The 22642-nt window shown below is 39.4% G+C and overlaps 1 protein-coding gene across 1 annotated transcript; it reads left to right on the forward strand.

Annotated features, from left to right (window-relative positions):
- The first annotated feature begins 7337 nt into the window (after nucleotides 1-7337).
- LOC111147132 (SLIT and NTRK like family member 5) lies at nucleotides 7338-13984 on the forward strand. The gene is made up of 2 exons (XM_022503034.1): nucleotides 7338-7404; nucleotides 10577-13984. The coding sequence occupies exon 2, from the start codon at nucleotides 10585-10587 to the stop codon at nucleotides 13462-13464; it is 2880 nt and encodes a 959-aa protein (XP_022358742.1). The 5' UTR covers nucleotides 7338-7404; nucleotides 10577-10584; the 3' UTR covers nucleotides 13465-13984.
- The last annotated feature ends 8658 nt before the right edge of the window (nucleotides 13985-22642 follow it).

Here is a 22642-nt window from a genome sequence, read left to right on the forward strand (position 1 = left end):
CACAAAAGCACTTATCTTCTAATAAAATTCTATTGATATAAAATAATCTACCTTGCCTTCTTTATAGTGGTGTAATAAGGATGTAATAAGGAATTTTGAAATGCCTATAAAATGCCTTGAAATCTTTAAAAGAATGGCAGAGGTCTTCAAATGAGTGCAATTTAAAAGAATTGAATAGAGACCCTCAACAGAATGCAAATCAGGCCACTTGCCAAAAGTGAATCATAATTGTCCTTATTTATTGAGGGTGTCCTAATCACCATCATTACTTATGAGTGCAGGTGTTTGTACTGAATGACTTTCAAGGTATCCCAGAGATTGCATCAGACATACACAGTTTCAGCCTTCTAGGAATTTACACTCTAGATTTGCATTGCCCAATATGGTAGCCCCTACCCACATGTGGCTATTTACATTTAATAAGTTATAATTTTAAAAGTTAAGATTGTACATCCTGTGTTACACCAACCACGTTTCAATTCCTCAACAGCCATGTGCGGCTACTGGCTATCATACTGGACAATGTAGATAGGGGTTACTTCCATCACCACAGGAGAGCATTCTTACAGGTGATTGACAAATATATGCTACAAGAAATACTATTCAGGGCACCTGGGTGGCTCAGCAGGTTAAAGCCTCTGCCTTCTGCTCAGGTCATGATCTCAGGGTCCTGGGATCCAGCCTTGCATCAGGCTCTCTGCTCAGCAGAGCGCCTGCTTCCTCTTCTCTCTCTGCCTGCCTCTCTGCCTACTCGTGATCTCTGTCTGTCAAATAAATAAATAAAAATCTTTAAAAAAAAGAAAGAAAAAAAAAAGAAATACTATTCAAGTACACAATTCACACAATAGTATTTCTATATACTATATTCCATTTATTTGGGCTGGAGAATGCAGGTGATTTGTCAGAAATCCTCCAACTACCCTGATAAAAGTCAACAAATTATTTTATCTCAAACATGATATGGTTTAAGACAAAATATTTCCCAAATAAATATTTCCTGAGTGAAAACATTCAAAAATGGACATGCATTTCTTGTGTATACAAGGGTTTTTGGAACTTATTTTTCCACTCTTTGAGGGATAGCAAACTCCAATTCTTTGCTCAACAAGGAATGATAATCTATTCCAGAAGAAAACAGCAACTTTGTGCTAGGCAAGTGCTACATAATGGAAGAGAATGTTCAGATAAGCAAGTTTTCAATGTTGGTTAGAGTGGACAGAAAAGAATTTTTTGATGAAGAAAGGATTTACGGTGAATTCTTTAGAACAATAGCTGATAGAAAAGGGAACAGCCAGTTAGATGAATGGGCAACCAAAACCAAAGTTTTGGAGTTGGGAGAAGTTATTTATTTTGAGGGGATAGAGAGATTATGGAAGTGTTCTCTTGAATGAAAGATCCCAGCTGATATAAGCTGAATCAAGTATTTGTCACTTTAGACATTCTCGTTTAAGCAATGGGCCTTCTGAAATTTTTTGGATGAAACTGTGTTTTAGGAGGGTTAATTGTTTTTCTTTGAAAACCCAGAAAAGCTACAGAAAATACAGACATACATAACGCCTGTTTGGACTTGTTTCCTAAAAATGGCTAGAGAGATGCAAGAACAAAGAACCAATAAATCTTAAGAGACAAATCCCAGCTCTAATAGAAAGATACATAGAAAAGCCAATCTAGCTATATAATAAAACTGCCTCTTTTCCTGTGGAATGTGCATATTTCAATGTGAGTATAAGCCAGATGGCAGCAGCCTTTGTTCTAACAGGGCCTGATGATAGTTTGTATACTTAAAATATGCCACAATTACCCACTCACTCATCTTCCTGCCGATAGCAGTAAGATCTGCTGCTGACAATTTCAAGTATAATCACTTGTCTTCTCTAGAGAACCATTTTGATCTTTCCCTTCACCCACCATAGCATCAAATAAAAGTAATGTTGCCAGTACACAGCATGGTTCTGTATAGTGAAGGAAATGGAAACTAGCTTCTATCAATTACTATTCTAATAGATGATATTGGCAGCTAGAATTGAATGTCACATGTTAGAGCTATGAAGAGAAACCATTTCAAATAACTAATTTACAGTCATATATTTAGAAACATAGTGTCTTCATGGATAGCAATGTGTCTTAGAAAAAATAGTTCTGAGAACGATGAGACAGAGATGAATTTGGTAAAGTCATCTTCCATTCTTCGTCGCCTCTCACATCATTCTTCCCAGTACAGATTTCCCTTGACTTATGACGGTTATGTCCCAATAAGCCCATTGTAAGGTGAAACCCATTTAATACACCTAACCTACCAAACGTCCTATCTTAGTCTAGACTACTTGAAACATGCTCACAACGCCTAAATAGCTTAGGGTTTGGGCAAAAACGTCTAACACAAAGCTCATTTTATTAAAAGAATTTGAATGCTACCGATAATTTATTGAAGACTATACTGAAAGTGAAAAACGGTGGCTATATGGGCATATGAATAATTGTTAAGTGTATGGGTTGTTTATGGTCATGATCACATGGCTGACTAGGAACTAAGGCTGGCCATTTCAGTGCCCAGCACGGCAAAAGGGAATCGTACCACATTTTACTGTCCCAGGAAAGGATCGAAATTCAGAAGTCCAAGCAGTTTCTACATGTGTATTGTTCACACCATTGTATAGTTGAAAATCCTAAGACAAACCGTTGTGTGTCAGGGACCAACTGTAATATCCTTATTTTTCCAGTATATATACTTTTTAAAATTTTTAATGGAAATGTGCATGTAAATTGAAATTTTCAAATAATAAAAAATAGAATATAGGGTGAAAAATCTTCATTCTACTCAAGACTCCCCAGTCTTCTCCCAAAAGGCACACGCCATTACTGAATTTGCATATCTTTCCGGAAAGTTTCTCTCCTCCACCACAACAGTGTATATAGATAATGCTACACACTATCAATAATGACAGAACCATATACTTATATACACTGTTATTAAAGGCAGAAGAATATTTGAGGGTATAGATGGAGATATACCACTTTCTACTTAGCCATGTGGGCTGTTCTTAGTCATTTACAAATGCAAGCATGTGTTACAATGAACATTTTCCTACATATTGTTTTGTGCATTTTGTTTTGGTACACATGTAGGCTACTTTCTGAAAAGAAAATTGTTAAAAAAAATGCATCTTAAATTTTGGAAGATATTTCCAATTGGTCCTTCTAAGTGAGGGTTTTAATACATAATCGGTCAAAAGATTATCAAAGTATATTTATAAGAAACTGTATGAGGCAAGGAAGAAAAATTATTTATTTTATGCACATCATTCTCTTCTGGCACTGATAGTAAATTTCTAAGACTGTAAGTAACAAATTAAGTCTATCAGTGAATAAATAATTTTAGTGAAATTAACCCATTGAGCTAACCATTTTGGGTTTGATAAATATCACCGTATGATAATTTTGATTATTGTAATTCTAAATGTACCAAACTGATTAAAAAAATGGGCTACACTACAGTTATTTGGCTTATCAATTACATAGAGAAATGATCATAAATAATGACTCATGTTTTCCCCATCAGGAGAAACTTTTCGGCTTTTAAGGATATGTAGTATATATAATTTAAATTTCAAAGATGTTGAAAATATAATCTATATCTGAAAAATGTGTTGTTTACTAAATAGGGTTGTATAGACTTCTTAGCTACTACTATTATGACAGTAATCTCTTAGAGCTAATTTTGATGGAGTCTGGAATCCAGCATTACTTTTTATAATCGTAACTCACCAGGTAGGCTAACAAAAAGAAATGCAAGGTCTACTTGTTTTAGATTTCAATAATGTTAATTAGTATTTATGAAATATCATTATTATTACCAAAGAATAATCTCTTTCAGGTTATTTCATAAGGGACTATAATTCTTGACTAGGCATTTTAATATTCTAAAGAAACAATACAATACATAAATGTAATATGATGAGATATTTTAAGAAATGCACCTAATATAAGAATTCTTCCAAAGAATCTATAAAACACTAAAATGACAATTCCAGGTAATAATAAATATGAATTCACACAAATGTATGGTTAATTTCAACTGATAAGTATGCTCATTGTGGTTTGAGTTTAAATTTTAATGGGGAGGTATCAGATTATGTCCATAATTTCTATTAATTATTACCAAATATGTTACCATATATAAAATGTATTTATGCTGATAGTAGATCACGAGCAAATTATAATACGCATAAATATATTCACAAACATTAGGCAAAGATTCTCAACTTTTCACATCCAACCATCTCAATCAAATAATGTTTTTTAGCATAATGCCCTTAATTCTGGACAGATCTATTTGATCAATCATTTCATTTTCTAATTTCCAAAGTGTTTATATAATCCTGTACGTTGAGTATTGTGTGAAAGCAAGTATATATATGACTGTATTTTTTAGTATGGACTGAAACATATATATATTCGTTTTTGTAGCCAAAAGTCTTGGGTCTTGGCTCAGATTTGATCACTGTTACATGACTCATTTATTTCTTTTCTAGGCCATAGTCAATATTCAAAACAAACAAGAGTCCAAAGACTAACAAAGGAAAATTTTCCTTATTTCTATGTTTTTCCTCCCGAGTTCTTCTATTTGATCTCTGCCTGTCACAGTTATTTTCTCAAAATTCACTGTCCTGCAGAGCAGCTTACAGAGAGAGACACCTAGCGGTAAACCTTAACGGAAGCTTCTCAGGCTATTCTTAATACTGAATTAATGGTAGAGAGTTGTCATCACTTTCTCATTTGAACCACAAGAAATAAACTGGAATATTTTTATGTCAGTGTTTCTAACAAAACCAGCATCTAAAATAAGTGCAAACATGTTTAATAATTTTAGCTTGACAAAATCTATTTTAATCAGGATAAATTTTTAAAATAAAAATAATACCAAATCAAAAATTAAAACAAATTTTGATACTTAATACAATTGTGAAGATTTAAGAAAGCAATGAAAGAATTAACTAAAATAGCTACTCTACATCTATTTTGAGAAGTCTGGTAATCGATTAAACCATTTTATACCCTTTCAGAACTTGTATGGAATTTGCCCACAGCGAAAATTATGTCTGTGATAAAATGCCAGAAGTTTCCAACTATAAATGATATATAATTTTTAAGTTATGACACTTTTACACATTCACTTAAAAGCAATGTTATATTTTAAAAATAAAATTTCTATATTATTCGTATCATGTTAGGCAACGATGACTAAATAAAATATACAGTAACAAGACTTCTGTGGGTGAAGTTTAAGTTGTCTGTTTTTATAAGGTAACTGAAGCAAGTGGCTATCATTTGGGGCCAAACGTTTCTAAATTTATAGGAAGTTCTTTTATAAGGTTTTGTTATCATTACCCAATACTACAGATTACTTCTTTACTCCATCTCTTGCACATGCCCTGAATTTAAACAAAATAAAATTGTTTCAAACAAGGTATGTATGGATTAACTGAAAAATATTTGCAAAACAGAGTGAGAAGAAATTTCAAGAACTGTTGCAAAATCTCAAGAGACTGCAGTATAAACCACCTCTAGAGGACTCCTAATTTCAACACAGAGACAGGATGTGGGAAGATATGTTTGTATAGGTGTTAGAATCTTTATAATCCTATATTTAATCAAGATATTATAACCACGACACTATCCCAAATATCACCAAGGAGATAATATCAATTATGTTTAAGAGGATTCCAAAAATAACTAATTCATAATTAATCCTAAAATAAGGTATATAAAAATATTTAAGTGGTAAAACTACCCAGTTATCATAGAATAGGTACATGTGCACTCAGCCTCCATTGGGCCAATTGCTATAATCAACTTTTTTTTTCTATACCCGGGAAGGACTGCAGGTCTAATATTACAAACACTAGAAATATGCCTATGAATGTAAAGACCCCCCCCCTCCTTCCTCAGGGGAGGGAGGTGCCTGGTTTCATGGAAAGAGACAGGAATACTTACTGTAGAGATGACGCTAGTGGAGTTTAGCAGGTGACTCTTCAAGAAACTCGCTTTCTATCGATACTGCATTTATCTAGGGGTTTCCAGCTTTTAGTACACACCAAATGTATTCACAACCATTCTCTCTGAAAGTCGTTCACATTCCCTTGCATCGCTCAGACACACCTATAAAATGCAATTCTTTAAATATATATATGTATATATGTATATATGTATATATGTGTATATACATATATACATATATATATTAGCGCCCTTGTTTGCAGCTAGGATGGACCACTCCCTCTTCCAGGGTCCTTTAGAGTAAGTACATGAGACAGAGCAGGGGCTGTATTATTCTAAATGGCAGGAGGAAGGCAGGCGAAGAGCACAGGAATCGTCTGTCCCTGACCACCAACAAGCCTGGCACTGTCGGGGTTATTTCCACTCCTCCCTTTTTCAATCCAAGGATTGCACAGTCCTACGCTTGTGCTAAGCACATGGTCCAAGACTCCTCTGTCTCCCACGAATGTGACATCCAAGGGGTGCTCCGATTGCACCGCCCGAATCCAGGGACGCCCTCGCCCTCGGCTGCCATCTATCGGCCACTGAGTGCCCGCTTCGACCCGGGCCCATCATGTCTGCTGCAGCTTGGCTCGCACAGCGGCGCGACAATAAACAAGTGCACTGGACGGGGCCCTGAGCTGGAGCAGATGTCTCAGAGACCCCTGTGATGCTTACCGTGTTGCCACATTTTCAGCGCCCGGGAGGGAAGACGCGATTTTCTCTGAGTATTTTAGAGCCGCCAGGCTGCCGGGACACGCCACAGGCGTAGAACAACGCTGCTCCTGTCCCCCCAGGCCCCCTAAAGGATGTCGGAGATAGAGAGTTCCAAATAATGACGATCGTGCGCCGCATCTGGGGAAGGGATGAGAAAAACCCCTGCAAATACTGGGAGCGATGAAACCGCCAAGAGGATGCGGGAACCATACAAACACTAATTAGGGGCCGCGACGGCGGCGGCGGCGGCGAAGGACTCGGCGAGGGGACAGCGGCGGCGAGATCCCAGCGCGGTGGTCGCCGCTGCGCTGGGGGTGGAGGACGGCGCAGGAGCCGCAGCCGCCGCGGGAGTAGCCGAGGGGCCGGTGCCACCTTTGCTCGCCCCCTCACTACCATGTACAGTGTGCGCTGCAAGAAGAAGGCGGGAGATGCATGCACACCCCCGCGCCCCGCTCCCTCTGGCTAGTCCCCGGGCGTGCGCCACTGACCAGGGGGGAATGTGGTGAAGACAGAGAGGAGGAAAGCCGAGGGGGGAGGGGAGGGGCGGCCAGCGCGAACCCAGGCCGAAGGGTACGTGGAGCCGGAGGCTGCTGGAGGGGGCGGCGGCTGCTGCTGGCTTGGAGAAAGTTGCCCCTTATGCAGATGGCAACTGTAAGTACCCGCCTGGGGAGTGCGGCGAAGGGTGCCTGGGACCCTGCGTTCGCGCGGTGGCACGGGTGAGAACGAGTGTGCGAGTGAGCGTGAGTGTGAGCGGGTACGGTCGCTCGGCGGGGCTGACCGTCACGTTGGAGGGGCCGGCGGTGCCAGGCAGCCTTCACGTCCCCTCCTCGGGTTCCGCGCCTCCCCCCTCTCCAACAGCTCCTTCCCCGCCCCGCCCGGCTCCGGCTCCGGCTCCCGGCCCCTACCGCGAGGCGCCTCTACCTCCTCTTCCCATCCCTGCCGGTCGCTCGCGATCGCCCCCTTCTACCCTCCCCCCCCCAACCCCGCTGCCCACTCCGACTACCACGGAGAGTGCCGGGGAGAGCCGTTTGGGGAGCCCCCGAACCCTTGGTCGCCACCGCGGCGGCGGCCCCGGGCTGGCGGCGTCCGGGCGCCTCTTTCCTTCAGCAGCTTGGACCGCACTGCTCTCCGCCTTCTTGCCCTGCCTGGGCTCAGGAAATCCAGTGCACACCCCAAAGAGGTATTTTGTATACGGGCGGCTATGATGAGTGGGCCCTGGAGATGTGAGACGGGGTAAGTCGACCGTTTACTTTGCAAAAGACGCTCCTGTGTGTGTGTGTGTGTGTGTGTGTGTGTGTGTGTGTGTGTGGCAGCGGGGTGGCTTTCTTTCCCTGTCCTCCCTCCCCTCCTTCCTTCCCTTTCTCTTCCTTCGCTTTGGGGCGGAGTGGGGGAAGGGAGCCTCGCGTCCTGGAACTCCGGGTGCTTCTGCCTGGGCCGCTGTGGGAGCAGCTGCGCCCAGAGCAACGGGTCGGGCCTGGGTGCTGGGCTCCAGCCCGCGCAGCCCCACTCTTTTTAATGAGAGATGTACAGGGCGATGGTCTAGGGTCTAAATTCTTTGGAGCAAACAAATACAGTCCCTCCGCCCCCACCCTCCAAAATAATAATAATAATAATAATAATAATAATAATAATAATCTGAGATGTGATAATCTGAGAATGTGCAACGCACCCGCTAATTTACATCAGAGGTGCGTTTCCCAGTCAGAATGTCAGCCTTCCCCGGCTCATTCAACTTTATTTTCTCAAAATTTTGGGCTCCTTTGATGGCAAGGAGGAGAAAGAGAGTGGGGGTGAGAGGAAGCTCTTCGACCCCGGCTAACCAGAACTGAATTAAAGTTGTAAACGCTCCAGGTTAATACCGGCTGGACACAATTTGCAATGGGCTGTCAGAAAGGGTGGGAGGGGAATGGGGGCGGGGAAGCAGTGGGGAGGAGGGGGAGGGGACCCAACCCCCGCTGAATGGATGTGCAGATTTGATCCAGTGGAGAACTGAAATTTCAAGGTAAACGTTTTGCTTTCCATAGGGGGTGTTTTTGCCGCTTTTAAGCCAGGAGGCGTTTGCGGTTGTCTCGGGAGATCGGAGATACTTGCGAGGTTTATACACTGTGATTCCGATTCGTCTCGACACGTCTGGGTAGCCACACGTGAATGATTCGCAGGCACACTTGCACATGTGCGTGCGAATGCAGGGGCTCTTAATAACGCGGGCTGGATTCGGCTAGGGGAGCAAGATCGAGTCTCAAGGCTTGAACCCATGACTCAGAAACGTCTTGGCTTTAGTTTGGGTTGCGATTTGACATCAGACTTCGGTGGTGGCGAGGCAAAGGCAAGGTTGACTGGAGAAAAGGCATGGGTTCCCAGAGCCCAGCATCTCTATCAGATTCCCGTCCCCCGTCCCCCCACCCCCGCCGCAACCAACACAACACGCACTCACACACTCACACACTCTCTCCATTTATGTCCTTTCCTTTTTGAGTACCGCTGTCGACCCGAAGTAGGAAGTCGAAGGAAGCCTTTAAGAGGACAAAAAAGAAAGCGAGAAAGAAAAGAGGGAGGGCTTCAGACTGATTCCTTGAGGAAATGAAATTCGGATATTAAAGCACAGACCTATGTCACTTGCTGTTCTCCCTCCCTTCATCCTTTCTATTTTGCCTGTTAATCAGCCCGAGTGCCCTTTCTCTTAACGGGGGAAATGAGGGGGAGGGAGAGTAAAATATTGACGATTAAAGGTACTAAACAACTCCAAAGATGATGGGGATGCTAGTGAGGTGGTAGTTCAGTCTAAATCTTGCTAATTCAGGAGGGTTAGTTTTGCATACCGTGGCAAACAGACGCGGAGCGGGAGGTAAGGGAAGCTTTGGCTCTGGCCCTTGGTTTACTTTTAGCTGATTCCCGGTAAGCGGTAGGAACGTCCTCTTTAAACTCCAGGTATCGGGAGGTGTTCCGGGGTTGCGGATGCCTTCGCTGAGTTCTTTGTAATCCAACGTGCAGAACTATTTCTGTGGCTTAAAGATGCGGTTTGGTAGCGTCGCTGGCATGATCAATGAGGAGAAGTGGACGCAAGGCGCACTCAGAGAAGCGCTGCTAAGTGGCACCGTGCATGCAATTAGGACACTGATCTTCTTAAAAGCGTGGTAGTGAAGTCCACCATCAAAGCGAACGCGCTCTCCTTTTCTCCTTACTCAAAGCTCCTGAAGACAATTGGTGGTTTAAGAGCTTCTTCTGGGTCCTTCTGATGCATTATCTTACATCTTTTTTGCCTCTGAAAAGTATTCTTTAGGTTCCCACCCTGGCATTTCCAGCGATGGTTTAAAATAGCCCAAGTATTGTGACTCTTTGCTTTTCTGTGAAAAATGGGAGACCTTCACGGTGAACTGTTAACTGAGTAGATTCTGAAAGAAATGCAGACGTGTTTGGTATAGGTGAGGTGGGGAACCCTGTAAAATGGTGCTTCTTTTCTCTTAAATTAGAACCATGAAACTGAACTGACAGCCATTTTATGTATATTTATGGATTGGTTTTGAAAAGGGGGGGAGCAAGGAAAGCCACTAAAATGGGACTTTAACCTGCCCTTATCTTGTAGAGGGCAGCATGTTCCTGTTGTACTCATTAGGAAATGAAATCAACCTTTAAATCAAAATGAATATGAGATATTACTAAAGTCTGAAGAATGTCGGTGTTCCACTGGGTGGGGGGGATGCCATTCATATCCCCTCCTTCTGGATTTCAGAGAAATAGTATTAGGGCCAAGAGAGACTTTCTTAAGAATCCCTTCAATTTTTGTCATATTCTGTTGTTTCCTTTTTCTCTCTCTCCCTTGCAGGAGGTAAAATGCACACTTGCTGCCCCCCAGTAACTTTGGAACAGGACCTTCACAGAAAAATGCATAGCTGGATGCTGCAGACTCTAGCGTTTGCTCTAACATCTCTCGTCCTTTCGTGTGCAGAAACCATCGATTATTATGGGGAAATCTGTGACAATGCATGTCCTTGTGAGGAAAAGGACGGCATTTTAACTGTGAGCTGTGAAAACCGGGGTATCATCAGCCTCTCTGAAATTAGCCCTCCCCGTTTCCCAATCTACCACCTCTTGTTGTCTGGAAACCTTCTGAACCGTCTTTATCCCAATGAGTTTGTCAATTACACTGGGGCTTCAATTTTGCATCTGGGTAGCAACGTGATCCAGGACATTGAGACTGGGGCTTTCCATGGGCTGCGGGGTTTAAGGAGATTGCATCTGAACAATAATAAACTGGAACTTCTGCGTGATGATACCTTCCTTGGCCTGGAGAGCCTGGAGTACCTACAGGTCGATTACAATTACATCAGTGTCATTGAACCCAATGCTTTTGGGAAACTGCATTTATTGCAGGTGCTTATCCTCAATGACAATCTCCTGTCCAGTTTACCCAACAACCTTTTCCGTTTTGTGCCCTTAACGCACTTGGACCTGCGAGGGAACCGGCTGAAACTTCTGCCCTATGTGGGGCTGTTGCAGCACATGGATAAAGTTGTGGAGTTACAGCTGGAAGAAAACCCCTGGAATTGCTCCTGTGAGTTGATCTCTCTCAAGGATTGGTTGGACAGCATCTCCTACTCTGCCCTGGTGGGGGATGTGGTTTGTGAGACCCCCTTCCGCTTACATGGCAGAGATCTGGATGAGGTGTCCAAGCAGGAACTTTGCCCAAGGAAACTTATTTCAGATTATGAGATGAGGCCACAGACGCCTTTGAGCACCACGGGGTATTTACACACTACCCCAGCCTCAGTGAATTCAGTGGCCACTTCTTCCTCTGCTGTTTACAAACCCCCCTTAAAGCCCCCTAAGGGGACCCGCCAACCCAACAAGCCCAGAGTGCGCCCCACCTCTCGGCAGCCCTCCAAGGACTTGGGCTACGGCAACTATGGCCCCAGCATCGCCTACCAGACCAAATCTCCGGTGCCTTTGGAGTGTCCCACAGCGTGCACTTGCAACCTACAAATCTCGGATCTGGGCCTCAACGTCAACTGCCAGGAGCGCAAAATCGAGAGCATCGCAGAACTGCAGCCCAAGCCCTACAACCCCAAAAAAATGTATCTGACAGAGAATTACATTGCGGTTGTGCGCAGGAGCGACTTCCTGGAGGCCACGGGGCTGGACCTCCTACACCTGGGCAACAACCGCATCTCAATGATCCAGGACCGCGCCTTCGGGGATCTCACCAACCTGAGGCGCCTCTACCTAAATGGCAACAGGATAGAGAGGCTGAGCCCAGAGTTGTTCTATGGCCTGCAAAGCCTGCAGTATCTCTTCCTCCAGTACAATCTCATACGTGAGATTCAATCTGGGACTTTCGATCCGGTCCCAAACCTCCAGCTGCTATTCCTGAATAACAACCTCCTGCAGACCATGCCCTCAGGGGTCTTCTCTGGCCTGACCCTTCTCAGGCTGAACCTAAGGAGTAACCATTTCACCTCCTTGCCCGTGAGTGGAGTTCTGGACCAGCTGAAGTCACTCATCCAAATCGACCTGCATGACAACCCTTGGGATTGTACCTGCGACGTGGTGGGCATGAAGCTGTGGGTCGAGCAGCTCAAAGTGGGTGTCTTGGTGGACGAGGTCATCTGCAAGGCGCCCAAGAAGTTTGCGGAGACGGATATGCGCTCTATTAAGTCGGAGCTGCTGTGCCCAGACTACTCTGACGTGGTGGTTTCCACGCCCACGCCCTCCTCCATCCAAGTCCCAGCGAGGACCAGCGCGGTGACCCCCGCGGTCCGGTTGAACAGCACCGGGGCCCCCGCAGGCTTGGGCGCGGGCGGAGGGGCGTCGTCGGTGCCCTTGTCCGTGTTGATTCTCAGCCTGCTGCTGGTTTTTATCATGTCCGTCTTTGTGGCCGCGGGGCTCTTCGTGCTGGTTATGAAGCGCAGGAAGAAGAACCAGAGCGACCACACCAGCACCAACAATTCCGACGTGAGCTCCTTCAACATGCAGTACAGCGTGTACAGCGGCGGCGGCGGTGCGGGAGGCCACCCGCACGCGCACGTGCACCACCGCGGGCCCGCGCTGCCCAAGGTGAAGACGCCCGCGGGCCACGTGTATGAGTACATCCCCCACCCACTGGGCCACATGTGCAAAAACCCCATCTACCGCTCTCGAGAGGGCAACTCCGTGGAGGATTACAAAGACCTGCACGAGCTCAAGGTCACCTACAGCAGCAACCACCACCTCCAGCAACAGCCGCCGCCGCCGCCGCCGCCGCCGCAGCAGCCTCAGCAGCAGCCCCCGCCGCAGTTGCAGCTGCAGCCGGGGGAGGAGGAGAGGCGGGAAAGCCACCACTTGCGGAGTCCCGCCTATAGCGTCAGCACCATCGAGCCCCGGGAGGACCTACTGTCGCCGGTGCAGGACGCCGACCGCTTTTACAGGGGCATTTTAGAACCAGACAAACACTGCTCCACCACCCCCGCCGGCAATAGCCTCCCGGAATATCCCAAATTTCCGTGCAGCCCCGCTGCTTACACTTTCTCCCCCAACTATGACCTGAGACGCCCCCATCAGTATTTGCACCCGGGGGCCGGGGACAGCAGGCTGCGGGAACCGGTGCTCTACAGCCCCCCCAGTGCTGTCTTTGTAGAACCCAACCGGAACGAGTATCTGGAGTTAAAAGCAAAACTAAACGTTGAGCCGGACTACCTCGAAGTGCTGGAAAAACAGACCACATTTAGCCAGTTCTAAAAGCAGAGAAACTCCCTGGGAGCTTTTGCATTTAAAACAAACAAGCAAGCAGACACACACGGTGAACACATTTGATTAATTGTGTTGTTTCAACGTTTAGGGTGAAGTGCCTTGGCACGAGATTCTCAGCTTCGGCGGAAGATACTGAAAGGGTGTGCAACTTCCTTTTAATTTTTACACGTGGGGAAAACATTTGTGTAAACTGGGCACATCACTTTCTCTTCTTGCGTGTGGGGGAGGAGAGGAGAAGGGTTTATGGAGGGCAGTTTGCTGCGCAGGTGACTTGTTAAAGGTCGCAGTTATTTTTGTAGTGGTTGGAAGCGCTAAGAAGGGTGGAAGATGGCAGCGCATAGATTCTACTTTTCCTCTTTTGTTCCCTTTCCCTCCTCTCCTCCCCCTCCCCTTTAAGCCATGGGTGGGTCTAAATGGCTTTTGTGGAGAGATTAGCACACCCCAACTTTAATAGAAAGTTTGTTCTCTCTCCCTTTTCCTCCCCGCCCCCCAAGTCTCTCTCTCTGCCTCCCTCCCTCCTCTCTCATTACTTTTCCTTTCTTTTTAAAGGATGTGTTTGTATGCATTCTGGACATTTGAATTAAAAACAAAAGTATTGTGATCTGAAAAAGGATCACCATAGATGTGGACAAATCATTAAATTACAGAGCTATATGATCCATAATTGATTAGTCAAAATAACTTATTGATGAAATATACAAATATTTTATTGTAGCACCTATTTTTATATACACATTTAGCATTTCTCTTTCCTTCACTATTTAGCCTATGATTTTCACAGAGGTGTCGCACTATATTAGGAGCTGCATTTCCAAAACTGAAGTGATATCAGGAAGGCATTTTAAATCATTAAACATATGGAGAACTTAATGGGAAAATCGTAAAATCAATGCAACCCACCCAATTGGATCTGTAATTTAAAAACAAATAAACAAACAAGTTGTATCCCAATGGATAAGAGAAAAAAAATGAGGGCAATTAATTGGGCCATTCGAGTAAGAATCATGTGCAAGTTTCTGGTTTTATTAGAGAAGACTTAAACGTATTTTTATTAGTCAACCAAAATGATGTATTGATTTGACTACTATTGTAGCCAACTTTTGATTGTTTAACCAAACCCAGTTGCATTTGTACAGATCCACATGTTACTGGCACCTCAGAAGACCAAACGATGGACTGTACAAATCTCTATACAATGTCTTTAACCCTCTGGGGCAGCAAGCAATGATGATAACCACAAACAGGATCTCTGTAAGATGGGGCTACTGTTGTTACAGTCTCATATGTATCCCAGCACATGTAATTTTTTAAATAGTTTCTGAATAAACACTTGATAACTATATCAAATATGAGGGACTGAAGTAATGATTGCTTAAGGTGCAAAAGAAATAGCTATGTGTGATTGAATCTCCATTATTGACAATTAGGACATAGCAGCTAACTTTCATTCTTAATATTAAAAAATTTGCCCTAATTATCAAATTTGAATATATGTATATATATATATGTAAAATTCACCTTTGCAAATTCAGGGAATTATGTTTTTTCTAAATGTGGCATTAATATGTTTATTAATGAAATTTCAATTGTACACTTTCTTTCCTTACTGAAGTATTCATCTAACACATGGACCGTGGTAAGTAATATACTGCCTATTCATTTTTCTCCCAATGTTATGTATTTTGCCATGTCAGTATTATTTATTCAGTCTACAACTCCTGTAGTGTCTTAATTTTCCAATATTCCCGTAGTTTTCCTAAGTTTAACTCGTGCAAAACTATCTTCGACAATTATGTTGGATTCTTTATCTCAAGTTAATCTATATCCTAAATGTTCAAAAGTTACTGGGTATAAGCTGTTCACCTCTGAGTAAAGCTTGCCGGTGAATTTAGGTTAATACTTAAGGGTAGGAAATGTTTGAATTAATCTGAAACTTAAAGAGCCATGTGCTTCATTGCTGTTGGTGGATTTTCCCGTAATCTCACCAGAAATGTGTAAAAACAATATCAAGGGCTGTTCATGAACTTTATGTTTGAAGAACACTTTCCATGGCATTCTGCCACAAAGAGGCAGCATTCACCCATGAGTAAATTGACAGAAACTGCTTGAATTTGGATTGAACAGGTGGTAACAGTTTCCCTGAGGAATTAAAAAAAAAAAAAAATGAGTAATCCTACATTGGTCAAGTGAAATAAACTATCCCCATTCTGTACAACATTTTCCCTTCCAAAATTTTCTTTCAAAGGGGAAAGTAACAATCTTAATAATGCCATGATATTATCATGAAAAGAAAAAAAAAGTATCTCTTACTCTTCATCTACCTCCTCCATATTAGATCCAGGATTAGAAAATAAGAATAAATAATAGCATTTGACTTCACAATTGGGGTTGTTACTAATTTTTCTTCACAATGGGAGTTATTTTTTCAAGGTCAAAATCACTTCCTCAATGTTATATGTAGATATGACACCATTGTATAAATTATAAAATAGTAATACAAAGTGGAAACTTCCATGTAACTGAGATTTATTTCTTAATTGATGCTTAAAAAGTAAGAGATAAGAATTACATGAAATTCTGAACAATGTAAGTAGCTTCCAAAGAAAGTTTGTTGATGCATTTTTCAAAGATTTACAAAATAATATTATTTCAAGCCAGCACTATTGCACATAATCTTGTCACATACACTTTTTTTAGATAGCTCATTTGTACTTCTACTCTTCCTAAGGTGTCCAAACATTTTTTTTAAATCTCAAAAGTAACAATTATATGATTTATGAAAAGTGGTTACTTCTAATTTTTGAATTATATTTTTCCCAATTTTATGATAAGGATAAAGTAAACTCATTCTTGCTCTAATAAACTTGAAAATTTTTTAAAATGTAGAATTATGAAACTGCGTAGAATTAAAAAATGGATTATCTTTCTCCTTATTCATGGTATCCAGCCAATACGTTAACATATACAATAGAACATAATTTGTGTGGTTTCGAATATTTGATTTTTGGTTTTTCAGGTTGTTCGCTGAGGAAACAATTAAATTGGGTATATCAGTGGTATATGATTGGATTAAGGAACCCTGCAAATGCTCTCCGTAGAATTTTGGAGAACAATATGTAATGTTTCAGGCATCAATTAAAATTTGGATACAAACTAAGCTTACTCTTTCTGCTTGTTCCATTTGATATGTTGCAGAATCTCAAACAAATATATTTCCAGGTAGACATTGTGAAATCTTATTTTTGTCTATATGTGAATATAGTGTAAATACTTCAATTATCTCAGCGAAAGTAAATATATTCTATGTTAATGTGATAATTCGTATGCTAATATTCAAATTATTTACAGCTAAACTCTTGATTAAAGTTATGTGTTAATCAATTTCAGCATAAATGCACTTGGAACCCCTTTTTCTTTTAGGCAAGATTATCACCTTTACACATGTGAAGTGTAAGATTTGGGTAAATGTCCTGGATATCCAGTTGCTCACCACTGTTGCCTCAACTGCAATAGGCAAATCTAACAGTGTACAATGAAAACATCCACACATAATGTGTAAAAGGTCAGGACTTAAGAACCTAATTTAAGATACCAGTTTCTTGCCCTATGGCATTAATTCCATCCTTGTTACTAAGTTATGTTGTTAGCAACTTTATTCAAATTAAATATGTATACTTTTTTTCCCTATTCTATTTTTCCTGACTCTCTTCCTTTTCCCCTACATCTCCCTCCATTCTCCCTTCTTCTTTTCTCTTGCCCTTTCTCTTCATTGTTTTTCAGTAGGGCAAGAGAGGGAGGGAGTTCAGTCCCTGTTTGAAATGCCAAAAACTAGCTTCTTAATTTCAAGAGCTCAATGGATTATTCCAGGTCACACAACTCCAAATTAATGAAAATAAACAGATCACAAATACGCTTCTAATTCATTCAGGAATATGCTCTTGTTGTACTTTTCAGGTGGCTCCAAATTAAGATATTTGCAGGGGTGGCAAAATACTTAGTTAACCAATTTTAAGACTAAATTTTACACTGAGAAAGAAGAACCTAAAAACAAAACAAAAAAAATGGGTTTAAATGTTTAAAGACGGGAGCATTTAATTAATTGATTTTCAAAGGAAATAAAATGTTAAGAGGTAATTAAACTTACCAAATTAACTTTTATTTATGGATAACGTTTCTCAAACCCCTCCATGTTCTCTACCTTTTGGCTACTACAAATATATGTATTTTTGCCAATACAAAATTAAAGAAGGTGGGTGGATATTAGTCTTGTTCATAAAAATAATTATGTAACATCTAGATCCAAAGGGACCTTATGTCAGTTAACACTACATTTGACAACTGCTCATTTTATCATTAATTTTAATTCAACCTAGTGCCTTTCTATAATTATCCATATATATTTCCATCAGTTCATGTAGCATGTATATGGCATACAAAAATACATATCATCAAGGAGAGCACTGCATACTCAATTTTCATCTGGAGTTCTTTATATTTCAAAAATTTTTAAGTTATTTCAAATTCTGCTTTCATGGTCTATGCTGTAGACATGTTAGACTGAGAGAAATAATTTTATACAGCATAATGTTAGAGTCTGACAACAGTAAATACTCTTTTCTTCCTGTTTATAGCAGACTATTTGGCTTATAAGACACAAGTCAAATATTTCTCATGGTGATTGTACCAGTATTATAAAGTGAATAACTTTTATACTCATTTTTAAAAGAACAACATTTTAAGTTTGAGTGAATTAGGTTTCTTCTTATAAAAAAATTCTGAGGATCAAAACATAAATATTTCATAAAGAATTGGTGTAATGCAAATATGAAATAATTTTACTTTCTCACTTTCTATTTACTGTCAAAATGTAATGATGTATTGCATAATGCTAATTATATCAGCATACATTTTTATTAGATATCAGGAAGTTCATTTATAGAAGAAGAGAAATGTTCATAGTGATATATGGATTGGAAATCTTCCAAAGGGTTTTTTTCTTAATTAGGTACCTTCTTCAGAGTATGAAAGAATATTGTATATTTCTACTACAAAATGAACACATACATGTTTTAAAATTACATGTTTCTAAAAGTAGAAATTATGAAACCGCTTTGCCAAGGGTAAATGGTTTTCTTTTTTAAATTTAACCTATGAAGAAATGGTATTGTGGCTTTAGGGAATTGAAGGCTCATTAATATCATGGTCCATTTTGACAAACTTATTTACAGATCATTAGATTTTAAGAAATATTGTTAGCATATGATACAAATTGAATTCAAATTTAATTTTGATTGTTTAGTATTGAATCATATATATGCAAGTAGGAAAATTCAGTGGCTTTTCAGTGTTCTGGAATATGCGTTTTAGATTTTCTTATAAATTTATTTCTGCCATGAATAATAATTTCTAGTGATGCCCACTAACACGTTTTAAAAATTTTATTTTATGCTTCCTTAAAAATAAGACTTAATATTGGATATTGAAACCAAATTTGCTATTTTCAATTTGTAATTAGATATGTGCCTGTTTTTTTTTTGTTGTTGTTTTTGTTGTTGTTTTTAATATTTTATTTATTTATTTGACACAGAAAGAAATCACAAGTAGGCAGAGAGGCAGGCAGAGAGAGAGGGGGGAGAAGCAGGCTCCCCGCTGAGCAGAGAGCCCCATGATGCAGGGTTTGCTTGATCCCAGGACCCTGAGACCATGATCTGAGCCAAAGGCAGAGGCTTAACCCACTGAGCCACCCAGGGGCCCCAGATGTGTGCCTGTTTAAATAAAACATGACCGGTGGCAGTAAACACATGTTAATTGATTAGCAAAAATTTTTGTCAGATACTCCAGTAAATTTTTGACCAGCATGTTTTATCCATGAGAAGTTCATCCAGCCCATGTAGACTAAAAATTTAAATATTAAATATAAAAATTAATATGTAAAAATGAATAGTTGATCAATAAAACATTCACTTGTAATGATATATCTATTTAAATTACCTGTACAAAGGTCATGCTTTTTAACATTACAACAGAATATTTTTCCTATATTTATGTCCAAAGGCAAAAGGGTGTTTCACTTCTGAAAATACTACTAATTATGGGGAACATATACCTTGTAAATTTATTTAAACCCTGATTTTTAATATCAGCTTTAAATCTCCACTCTCCATATAAAGTTCATAGTACATGTTTTTCTTTTTATTACTACACTCTGCTCTTAGTAAAGTTCCCCTAAAGTATACAAATATCCATAGTATTTTTTCTTTGTGTTTTTTGTTTGTTTGTTTGTTTGTTTCACATTTAGGTAGCAAATATTAAAACAGACAGTTATGAGCTAGCACTGTTAAATTGTAAATTAAATTTCATTTCACTCAAATACCATCCTGCAATTTTATAATTATCTTCAAATTTTTAAAGCTAGTGTATTGTATATTTAAATAGGTACTTAAGAATGTGAACATTTAACTGCTCATATATGTCAGAGACTGTGTGAAATCATTCACCATACTGCCATCTGAATTCAGTCAGTGCAATGATATTTTTGTTACCTTGTTATGATTAAAGACAACAAATCTTAGATGAAAATTAACTATCTCCTTAGAAATTTTAACAAGAAAAAAATTAGAAGATAAATATTGACTATTTGGATTCTAATCTTAACATATCTTCTCCAAAGCTAACAAAATTGTATATACAGAAAACCATTTAGGAACGGTCTTTGTATGGAATTGCTAATTCCATAAGGTTTACGTGATCTTTTGACCTGTAAGTTAACTATGAACTTTGTCTTCATTTAAGAATTTTTACACTTGAGTCATCCTGTCACAGTATGGCTTTTATCTATTCTTTCCTTTAAAAGTGCAATTTTAAACATATTGACAATGCTCTCTATCTTTATGTTTAATTCTTGCAACTCAAATCATTTACCTCTCAAAAATTTTTGAAAGGAAAAAGTTGTTATATTTCTCCAATTTGCTTACATGAATTTTAAAGGTATCCTCAAATTAATGACATCCCTTCAGAATGTTAAATTAAAAATATGATTACCTCACATTTTTCCTAATGTAACAATCAAGCACTATGTAAGCATGACTTAATGTAAGTGGGAGGATGTGGATATTAAATTGTCAATATGGACTTGTCACCCATTAATAATCAGCTTTGATACAAAACATCTAAATATGAGGTGAAATTTTTCTTTGAATGTTAACGTACTTAAAATTACACACACTGATTAACTGAATAGCACATATAGTTTACAAAATGCCATTTTCATGCATTTATAAATAGTAAAACAATGGTCGCCCAGGCTAAATCCTGAAAAAACTCTCTTTTATTTGATCAGACCATTTTATTTCCATTTAAAAAGTAAATTTGAATTTGAATGCCTTTAGGTGGGATAAGCACCCCTCCATATTGTCTTAACCTAGCAGCTTCATATAATATCATATTATCTTCTTGACCATGAGGGCATTTGAGCTTTTACCAATGTTTAAATAAAATTTGTTCCTTCAAAATTACAATTTTTATATCGTGGTCGTGGATTTTCAGTCAATGTTCTCTAGGAGCTCAGTTTATGAATCCTTTATATATATGAAGTAGCAGATTCTATGTAGGTTTATACTATAGAAAATTAAGTATAGGGAAAAGCCAGAATGAGTAATTTCACAATCAGGAAATCGGTTGCCTATATATATATATATATGAATATTCTATTAGAAATGAAAATAGAAGATTTACAGTGACTTCAAGTCTCCAGAGCCAATTTTGCAAACTGCCCTGACTCTGACAGGATCTGGGACATCCTAAAGGGAGCTGCAATATTAACTTAAGAAGTATGTTATTACAGAGGGAAAATTATAATCACAGCTCATAACAGAAGCTTTTCCCCAAATGTCTAGCTGCTGATGTACTTGAAAACAGTGCAAAAGGTCAATTCAATGAAAATGTGTCAAACATCAAATATTACGAGAATCGCTTCAAGGATGGAAGGTACAACTTGGAAAATCTGATCCAATAGATTTAGGAGCAAAATTTTTAAAAGGGGGAGACAGAATTGCCAAGACTACTTTTTCACGATGAGAAAAGAAAATAATGACTACAGGAAAGATATTCTTCAGTATTGCTAGTGATAACTTGTTTGTAATTTGATGTATATCTAGAGGAAGCAAATTGATGTCTATTTAGAGGAGGTAAGAGATAATATAATGAGATTCCCAAACTTTCCAAATCTGTTTTTAAGATTTTTTTTTTTAAGACCGAACACTGACATACTTTGTAAAGAAATTTTGGATTTCGTCTTTGTTGTTTTCTAAAATGACATGAATTAGCTTTGATATATGAATATACTGTCCGTTGAATTTTTTTTTACTATTAATTTGGTTATATAATCATGTAATCTTAACTTTTTCATTTGTTGAAAGTTTAATAAGCTGTACCTGAAATAACAAAATAATAGTTGCCCGTTATTTATTTTATATCAAATAGTAGCCAGTGGCACAGGCAGAAAGATGATTCTAAAATTCCAAAATATGTTCCTTTTTCCATTACAGATGGTTTGTCCTTTGGCAACTTTCTTTGTGTCTCTGCCTTATTTTCAATTTGTAAAAATTAATATAGTGTGCGTGGTTTATGAAGAGCTTAAAAAATTCAGATCTCCATTGTCTACTGGGTGTATGTCAACTGTGATTCTTTCTAAAACTAATAACGTGTTAATTAATTATCACTGCTATTTATACTACATATCTATAAGTGGTATGATTATATCTTTCAGATAAAATCATCTTTTTTCTCTTTCTAATATATTAGTTTGAACTGTATTTTTTAAATTTCTCATTAATTGTGTATGGTTTTTGATTTTATAAAATTAAGTGGTCATTTGTAGATAATTTTACAGTAAATTTAAAAGTACCACTTCTTTGAAAAGGATAGAATTTGGCATGGTTTTTGTTGGCTTCATGACATATTCTTACTCTTTGAAATGGTTAACATTGAACTTTCAGGATATTTCAGAAGATATGATCGATATTTATTTCTCAGAAAATTGAGAGCTGTTTCTAAATTAGGTGGTAATTTTTTCTTACATAGGCTTAATTCGTTTGCATTTAATACATTTTGAAGTTATGTGTGAGGTAATTTCCATTACTTGGTTTTTAATTCAAACAATCTTGGA

The sequence above is a fragment of the Enhydra lutris genome, unplaced genomic scaffold, assembly GCF_002288905.1.
Source record: "Enhydra lutris kenyoni isolate GAN:26980312 unplaced genomic scaffold, ASM228890v2 scaffoldscaffold15, whole genome shotgun sequence".
Taxonomy (NCBI): domain Eukaryota; kingdom Metazoa; phylum Chordata; class Mammalia; order Carnivora; family Mustelidae; genus Enhydra; species Enhydra lutris.

Excerpts from the sequence above, each read along its gene's own strand:
- LOC111147132 (XM_022503034.1), top strand. The coding sequence starts at position 10,585 with ATGCACACTTGCTGCCCCCCAGTAACTTTGGAACAGGACCTTCACAGA.